This window comes from Leptosomus discolor, unplaced genomic scaffold (genome assembly GCF_034619465.1).
Source record: "Leptosomus discolor isolate bLepDis1 unplaced genomic scaffold, bLepDis1.hap2 HAP2_SCAFFOLD_136, whole genome shotgun sequence".
Taxonomy (NCBI): Eukaryota; Metazoa; Chordata; class Aves; order Leptosomiformes; family Leptosomidae; genus Leptosomus; species Leptosomus discolor.
The window spans coordinates 1-9147 of NW_028237760.1; the positions used below are offsets into that span (position 1 = coordinate 1).

Genomic DNA, 9147 nt, shown 5'->3' on the forward strand with positions numbered 1-9147 from the left:
ACTTCCGTGGTGCTGCTGCGAGGCCAAACTCCTTTTTACCACGTAGTATTCTTCTTGAGGCATTTGTCTGCTGAGAACTAAGTATTCTTTTCCTTGTTTAGGGTGATAAAGGATTTCATGATCCAAGGAGGTGACTTTGTAAACGTATGTATTTCTGTATTCCTTTGGGGCTTCTCCTGCGTGGTGTAATAGGCACTGTTTCCAAGGGTGCGTGCTGATTTGGGGGCTCTGTTGGCTCTCTTTTGAGGTCCCCAGTAGTCACTGGAGGTTTCCTTGTAGCTTTGCTGCCATCTCACTGCAGCAGGCTGTAATGTACTTGGAAAGGAATCGTGAGTCTTGTGTGCACATACCCTCTCCTCCCCCAAAGAGTTCCTCTCTAAAAAGCCCCGTGGCAGTACAGCTCGAGGCTTTTCAAATTGGCAAAGATTTTTTTTTTTTACCCTGTTGTCCTTCCCCGCCTTCTCCTGTCCCCCCGAACAAGAAACCCTGCGAGTTTGTCTTTGCTTTGCGGAGAGTGACCTTAAGTAGAGAACCGAGAAGCATGTGGTGCAAGAGATCGTTTCCGTGCAAACGAACTTTTTGTCAGTGAATTGTGCCAAAAGAGGACAGAGTTTGTGCCGGCAGTGGTGGTCGTGCTCTGAGTTGGGGAGAAGCAGAGTGTGTGGGGAAGGCTGGAGGACCGCGGGGTCTCTTGGCTGTCCTAGGACCCAGTAAAATGATTTCATTTCTGGAAGTGTTTCAAAACGTGAGGGGGCGTGATGAAGCTTTTTTAATCCAAACTTCCTAAAACTTGGTTGTCTGAAAGTCGCTGAGGGGAGTGACCGCACGGCGGGCGGCTCAGCCGCAGCAGACTTTAGGTGGTCGCTAATTGTGATGCTGCTGCAATGCCCCTGCGGGCTTTATTCCTCCCCCTGGAGCTGCTCAAGCATTAGGGCTTGCACCAGACATTGAATGTGTTGGCTCCTGGTGCGTATCGAGGGCAGGGGAGCATCCATTTGGGGCAGAGTTGAGCCCTGTCCTTTTGCGTGGGGCTTTTAAATTTGTGTTTTAATAAACTGAACCGTTGGGTAGCGCTGGCTCAGAACAAGCGCTGAGGCTGACGGGGCACCTCTGTCACCCAGGGAGACGGCACCGGAGTAGCCAGTATATACAGGGGTCCTTTTGCCGACGAAAACTTCAAGCTGAAACACTCTGCTCCTGGGCTGCTCTCTATGGTGAGTAGAAAACACTGCCGTTGTAAGACGGAAAAGCTTTAGGTACTTTCTCTGTGCCCTTTTCCTGGGTGTATCAGGTCTTTGCCAGGCAACAGACATCTCCACCGCTGGACCCAAGGGCTGAAAGACCGGCTGTGTGAGTGCTCGTCAGAAGGCTGCTCGTGGGTTAATGCGTGGAAAAACAGCGAAGTCCCGATGATGATCCTGCAGCATCCTTTCTTTTCCCCCGTTGGAGGGCTGGGGCAGGCTTTGCTCGATGAGCTTTGAGAAGAGCTTGGTGGCTCTTGCGGTTTGTGTAGGGTGGCAAGCGGTGGGGTTTTCTTCCTCCCCGATGCTGTTACCGAGCACTGACCTCAGCAAGGGGGAGGCAAAGAGGTGGGGCGTTCCGAAGCCGTAGCAGCGTTCCCAGGGTGCCTTTGCTAACATAGGCTTCCTGTTCCACGCTGTAGGAAAAACTGCAAGCGTTGCCCGTTGCCTGGTAGGAACAGTACCCTGACTTTGGCCACAGACAGCAAGCGGAGCCGGTGCTGCAGCGTTCCTGTCCGCAGCTGCTTCTCGCCCAGCTCTTTCAGCTGCCCTGCCCTTAAAGCACTTGCTTAGAGCATTCGCCATGTGCATTAGTTACTCCTCCCGTTCCAAGCACGGCCCAGAAAGAGGTGTCACGACACAGCTAAGCGAGCAGTGTGCCGTGGCGTGGGACGAGGGATCCCGCGCTGGTCTCGGCAGCTTTGTGTGAAAGCGGCGTGGCTCCGGAGTCGCTCTGCCGGGCCAAGCCGTGGTCCCTCCCAGCTGGGTCCTTCCGCAGCTGGCTAGCGATAAGTAAAAATGCCACGGGACTGTGTCCCGTGCAGCCCTGCAGCTGCAAAACGTGCCCAGTTCACTTGCCGGCCCAGAAACGGGCTTTAGTATCTCCTGGGTGTCCAAAGAGCTTTGAAAAACCGGAATGGACTTAAGCGTGGCAGAGCCGTGTTCTTAGCAGAGCGCGCACGCTCCGGGTGCTGCGCTCAGGTGTGAATTCAATTTGCCGTCCGCATCGCGCTGTTCCGTGAGCCCTGTGCCGCTGGGATCGTTGCCTTTCTCATCCTGGTCGTCAGAACAGACACGTTTGGGTTGGTTTGTCCTGAGGAAACCTTCCAACTAGCAGAAAGCTGCTTTTTTTTTTCTGCCCTGGTTTCTGTCTCTTCAGTTTTCCCCGGGACAATACTGCAGCCAGGAAGGACTCGCCACCAAAAAGTTTGGCCTTTTTTCAGGAGCGTGCCCTAGAGCCCAGATTTCAGCGCGATCTTGTGCTGAACGTGCCTGCGTAGAAGTACGGTGGGAAGTTGGTGAGAGCGGCATGACCAGACTGGGTGGCGTGCCGCGTCCCAGCCCGGGGTGCTCTCCTGCGGATGCATATCTGCTGCCCGTGGTTTGTGTAGCCACAAGCTAAAAAGAAGCTAGGCTGGGTCTAGAGCAACAGCTTTTTCCTACGTGAGGCGCGTCTGCCTTCGGTTTTGGCAAGTCTTTGATTGTACACTGTTGGTATTTTGCCGTTCTCCCCCCAGGCAAACAGTGGTCCCAGTACCAACGGCTGTCAGTTTTTCGTTACGTGCTCCAAATGTGACTGGTTGGATGGGAAACCCGTCGTGTTCGGTGAGTACCGGCAGCGGCAGCCTGGTGTCCCGGCTGAGGGACACTGCCTGTGGCGCAGCTGCTCGAAGAAACAGCCGGGGACTGCTTGTTCTTCGCCCCTCGCTTGTGGAGCACGTTTTAAGAGGGATCGTTTCCTTTGCCCGTTTAGAGCTCGGAAGCCAGCCCTGACGTGGCCAGTAGCTTTACACTGCACCAGACTTTCCAGCGGGAACAAAAGTGCATGTACCTGTGATGAGCGGCGGGGAGCAAAGGTAAATCCGGCCGTATTGAGATGGAAGAATTTTCTCATTCTAGGTAAAATCGTCGATGGGCTGTTGGTCATGAGAAAAATGGAAGTAAGTTGAATTTGCCTATTTCTCCGCGAACGTCCCCTTGGGCAAGTGGTACAGAGGATTGACAAGGGTGGTTCTGTTCTCTGCCGCTGTCTGTTTACAGGGTACCAGGGAACAGCAGCGTTGATAACTGGTATTACTGGTTGTCGTTGTTATAAAATGGCAGGAAAGGCGTTGAGGCAAATGCTGTCCTATAGATTGACTTTAGAAATGCTGTGCTGTCGTGGTTGCTGGTTGGTCTTTGAGCGGGGATTGTGTTCCTGTGGCTTTATGTGCGACGCTTTGCATTTGTTGGGGAAGCTGAATTGAAAAGCTGTTCCGTCAGCAACCCAGACGAGGGTGTGAAGCAGATCACTTCTGTGCCGTTGCCCGGGATTATTCCGTGGATGCTGAATGATCAGTTCTGCTGATCCGTGATCAGCGTGTTTGATAAGAAAAATGAAAGTCATCTCCTGAAGGGCTTCCAGCGTCGTGACTGGGTGTCTGAGGAGATGAGGAGATGTAACAAACAGCGGTGAGATCGAGACGGGCGAAACTTAACTCCCTGGCCCGCGCCTGGCTAATGTGCGCAAGGGCCTCCACCCTCGGTCTGGGAAGCGGGGCGAGCACAGAGCTGACCCCCGTCCGGTGTTGAGAAAAGGTCCCGTGCAAGGAAGGGTACGGCGCGGTGTGATGCACGTGTTGCTGACCCTCTTTGCCAGGAGCACCGATGGCAGGGTTGTGGTGTGCCTGCCTTGTGCGTCACTGCAGCGAGGGGCGAGTTGAGGGAAATAAGTAAGAGACTCAGAAAGGAGCAGCTGAGTCCAGCAGAAGGAGAGGTTCAGAATGAGGGTTGCTGTGGGACTGTCTGGTGTTTGGATTCCGCAAAGGCCGTACAAAGGCAAGTTTGCTTCGCGTGTTGCAGCTGTAATTAGTAACTTTCAAGCTTTAGGCCAGAGCAGCCTCAAGCGACGTGATGCCTGCTGTATCTCAGGAGGAGCTCTCTGGCTTTAGCTCTGTGCCTTCCCTCCCCTTGGAGGGATCGGGGTCTGGTCTGTATCCCAAACCTCTGCCCGCAGAGAGAGTGCAGCAGCTTATGGCTGGGTCCGTTGCCCAAATGCGTGATGGTGCTTCTGTGTGACTCGGAGCTGTGTCTGGATTTCCCGGTTCCTGATGCTGTAGGCATCTCTCTCTCAGCCGGTCTTGGAGTACCTGTCACTCACGGGATTTGCCGAGCTTTTATGAGGTTTAACGCTATACGTTTGTCTGTCCTCAGCATGTGCCGACGGGTCCAAACAACAAACCCAAGCTGCCGGTTGTGATCTCCCAGTGCGGGGAAATGTAGAGCAGTGAAACAGAAATGGGGTAAGTGTGTCTTCGCAGGCCGCCAGTGCAATCAGCCTCTGGGCTGCTCTGCTCCTTTCCTTTTCTCTTGACTTAGTTTCGCAGTCCTTTGAGTCTGTAGAGAGCTGACTCAGCTCAGTGAAGCGCCAGCAAATCCCCACCGTTTTTGGCCTTCCGTTCGATGATTTCCAGAGAGGTCTGGAATTGCCCACGAAGACACTTTGTCCCCGCTTCCATAACAGAGTCTTTCAGATCTGTGGCACTCCAGACTCTGGGGAGCTCCTCCTGCTTGATGAAGTGACAACAGGGGATGTAATTGTTCTTTCGTTTCCCTGGTACTTCTGGTGGCGTCGATAGGCTTTTGAAGAGAGGGACGACCTTGTTCCCAGGCTTTCTTGCAGATGGGCAGACCCGTGCTGATGGGTGGGGTCCCCTATAGGGCTGTCCTCAGGCCCAGGCTTGTTCATCATTTCTGCTTGGAGCACATGATCTCTGGCCAAGATCCAGCTTGAGACCGGCAGCTTTTCCCTTCTAGGGACGAGGCCGGTGCCACCTCGCTGACTTCCCAGCCAGGTTTTAGGAACTGCCTTTCTGCAGCCTGCTGCCTCTCAGCTGCCTGGAGACAAGGAGGGCATCTGCCTTGCCCAGCTTCAGCCAGCTGAGTCAGTTACTTGTCCAGACCCTTTAAAATCAGCCGGGAGAAAGAGGCGCTGGTGGGTTTGGGTTCGGAGGCGGGTGCAGAGGCCCGGCATGGAGACCCAGGAGGACGCCCGCGTTCTCTGGCTCAGGGTGAGCTGATGCGTGCAGCAAGTAGCGCTCCCGTGAAAACCGCTGAGGCGGCACCCAGTGTCACTGCACGGTCTTGCTGTTGTAGGATGAGTCGGGAATGGCCGTCCAGCGTTTCGGACCTGTTTCTTCTGCGTTTCAGCGTTCCTTTGCCGGTGCTTAGGCCTGTGCTGGCTCCATGCCGTTCCATCTCCAGCCGGTTCCCCCACTGCCCCAGTCCTCTCTGCAGGCCAGATCCGCGCTCTTGACGTTCTCCTGAAATTACTTCATCATTGGCATCTTACCTTTTTTGGGTTTTCTCACAGTTTGAAATGTAAATAAAGAATTTTGTTAAATATGCCTGCAGAGCGCATCAGTTGACGTGCTCGGGAAGAGATTCTTCTTCAGGTGAGGAGGACTGCAGAGTCTTCAGCAACGTGTGTTGTCCCTAGCTGGTTCAGCAGGGAGCTTCTACTGGGCGTGGTGGTGCGGGGCTCTGCTGCTGGGCGATTGCAAAATGGGCAAGAAGGGGTGAAGGGAGCATGGCAGAGCACGGCAGTGCCGTCCTACAGCAGCTCCTTTACTGGGCAGGTAAGTCGGGCTGCCTGGCAGAGAGGTTCTTGGCGTCTTGGGAACAGCCAGAGCCTTTCTACACGCAGCCTTGCTGAAGCACAAGGAATTGGCGCGGCGCAGGCTCCATCCCCGTGAGTTTGCTGGGCTCTGGGGCGAGTCGTGTTGTAAACAAGCGTTTGTAAAACCTCCCCTGGCGCGTGGCGGCACCAGGCCGTCGGGCTGTCGTGTGGCACGGGCGTTAGAGGAATTTACCTGGGTGCGACGTGGGTGTTAGGGCAGGGCTTTGGGCTGGGAAGCCAAGAATGCTTATGCTCTAGGAGCAGAAATTGGGCCTCCTTATCCTGCACGGTTACCGAGGGCGCAGCTGAGGCTGCCGGTCGGTGGAAAAACTGACTTTCTCCTTCCAGAATTGGGTTGCAAGGTGACCTACCTGCTGGGGGACACGCAAGCGCCCCTCGGGGGGGCTGGGCTACGGCGTGAGTTTCCTCATCCGGCAGATGAAAACGTAAGGGAGCTGGGACAAAGCCTGTTCTGTCACCTGCAGGCGCTTCATACCGCCTGGGGACGTCCCGCCGCTCCTCGGGCAGCAGGAGTGTGTTGTGTGGGGCTGTCTTGGGGAGGTGCGGGCCGCGCCCTTTGCTTGGGCGTTACCCAGCGCGAGGTGGCAAGCGCTGATGTGCTGGAGGACAGATCCTGCAGGCGGGCTTTGGTGTGCTCTGTTGTCTCGGGGCTGTTTGAAGTCCTTGAAGCAGGCTCCGGCTGTCAGGATTTCCAGGTCTCCATTCCTGGGGCTGCACAGCTCCTGAAGTCACTCGTGCTCACTTCTGTCCAGCCCGAGGCATCTCGCCTGCTTGTACCTGCAGAATCCCAGGTGATGAAAGAAACACAAAGCACACCGTCCCTTTCCTCTGCAGCCCCGAGAACGCTTTCCAGAGGGGTCTCTCCTGTGGGAGGAGGGTTAAAGATTCCCAAGAGCGAGGAGCAAACTGGAAGCTGGTGACAGCTGTGAAATAGAGGTGACCAAAAAGAGAGAGGCTGGGCTGCCGGTGCTGCTCGGGAAATGTGTCCAGATGGCCCTTCCCTGGGGGGCTGCTGAGGCAGGAGCTTGGCTGCAGGCGGCTCGGGGGAGCTCTGCCTGCCAGCTGCAGTGCTGAGGTTTGCACTGCTGAGGCGGGTACCCAAATTCACTGTACTTTTTCCTGAGGGAAAGCAGCGTATTGCTGGGTCCAGGCTTGATCTGGGGAGTAAAGAGTGAATTTAGCATAGCTTAGTAGTGAGCAGCAATTAGCTAGCTAGACCCAGCACAGGATAAGGGAGCAGAAGCAGCCTTGAAATGTTTGAGACAGTAGGAAGAGCTTGGATGAGAAAGTACACGATGAAGAAGACTCTGAGCCTTCCTCCGAAAGTCCCCAAAGGACGACCACCAGATGACAGCACGCGCGCGCCAAGAGGAGGAAACGTGTTATAATACTTTCTGAGAAACAATTATAATATCCCCAGCTATTCTCGGAACTAATTGCAGACGCTCATGAATATGCATGTTTTGAGGTAATACATAGAGTTGTAGAATGTGACCCGTGTGCCAGCTAGGAGGAGCGACCCCCCTTGCACCCAGCGCCGTGCTAAACAGACCTGCTTTGGAACTCTCTGCGAGTTAGAGAGTTTGTCTCCACGCTTCAGGGGCAGCAGCTCTTTGTCAGCCTGATGCATGTGTTTCTGTCACTGCGATCAGCTAGTCTCGCTTCCCGCGTAGCAGGGGTCACAGAGCTTCCCCAAATGAACATCCTCGCAGGCTTCATCACCGAGATTTGAAGGTGTCTCCACAATTTCCTCCCCTAGGGTCCCTTGCATGGTGGATTCCCTATTTGCCATTGTATTTTAAGGCTTGTTTTTCTCTGGACTTCCTGAGCATCGTCCAGTTTTGATATCCTTCTGGTTTCAAGGTCACGGTCCCGATGCAGATCCCTTGCGGGACTGTATGACTGTTGGAAAGCTCTTTCCTTCGTTAGCCGACTTGGAGATCTCCTGGAACCGTAAGTGACCAAGATAGCTTGACAAGGCCTATGGCCATACCCCCCCATCGGTTCTTGCGATGGGCTGACCTTGGCCCCAGTCCCCCCCTGGCCGTGGTGTAACGTGGGAAGCTGGGTCCCTGGCTTGCAGTTTTCACGCTAGGATGGGGGAATGGGCAGTCCTTTGGGGGTGATGTTGCAAGGGCTGATGCCGAGGGGATACGCCTTGGTCGGAAAGGTGGTGGAGTGATGGGTCAGCTCCCAGATACCTTCTTGGTGGTTGCCGGTGAGTGAGGTTTGTCTCCTCTTCTGAGGGAGGAGTGACGTAGGCAAGGGCAGGGCTAGGAATCTGTGACCGGCAAGCCCATTTTTCAAGTGCCCGAGGAAAGTGACTTGGTGGACAAGAAGGCTGGGTTTCCCCCGGACCTTGCGCCTGGGGAATTCAGCAGAGCTCTTGGATCTCTCTGAGCCCACGTAAGGTGAAGACGTAGGGGATGGAGGCAAAGAGGAGGTGAAATGAAAGGTGATCCTTAGAGAAGGGCTCAGGGGAAGGGAGGGCAGCTGCCCCCCAGTCTCTCCCCCTCCCTCTGGCAGAGAAGCTCCCCTGGGCAGGAAGGATGGGATGCTGAGGAAAAGGCTCATTAAAGACAAGGCTGCGAAGAGCCCTCTGGCCCGGGGCTGCAGCCTGGCTCCGAAACGGCTCCAGCAGGAGGCATTTCTTTCTGGGAGGAACTGCCCGGGCAGGTGAAAGCAAAGGAGCTCCTGGGGGCGCAGCGCAAGCGCAGGCAGAGGGAGCCGAGCCTGGGCCCTGCATCTGCAGCGTGGAGGGGCCGAGGGGCACCTCAGCCAGGTCCCAAACTGCCGTGGGCAAAGCGCAGACCCTTTGCCCTCCTCCCCGCGAGGGCTGGCACGGGGCTCGGGACCTCTGCGCGCTGCCCGCCCCCTGGGGCGGGGGGTTAGACCCGGTCCCCCACCCGGCTTCAAGCGCCAAGCGGGGCGCTTGGGCCCGTCCGCTCCCCGCCAGCGCAGCCCCCCCCCCGCCGCCGTTCTCCGGGGGCTGATGGCGATGCTTTAACTGCACTCAGGACGTGTCTGAGGCAGCTCCGCCACGTCCCCCCCCCCGGCCTCCCCGCCCCGCCCCGCCCCGCCCCGCCCCGCCGCGGGGATTAACGCTGCCGGGCTCCCGCCTGCTGACTCCCGCTTCTCTCCCGGCAGCCGGGAGCGCCGGGGCTGCACCCAGCCCTGGGAGCGGGGCCGCAGGCAGGGGCCGCCCGCGCGGCCGCTCTGCCCCGTGGC

General features: G+C 56.4%; 1 protein-coding gene across 1 annotated transcript; it reads left to right on the top strand.

The window, feature by feature from the left end:
- Positions 1-82: 82 nt before the first annotated feature.
- LOC147413050 (peptidyl-prolyl cis-trans isomerase H-like) lies at positions 83-5626 on the top strand (the record flags this gene model as incomplete). The annotated part of the gene is made up of 6 exons (XM_086480742.1): positions 83-144; positions 1122-1214; positions 2759-2846; positions 3141-3181; positions 4434-4522; positions 5037-5626. Coding segments are annotated over 5 exons (353 nt in total), but the record flags the coding sequence as incomplete, so codon positions are not given.
- Positions 5627-9147: the final 3521 nt, after the last annotated feature.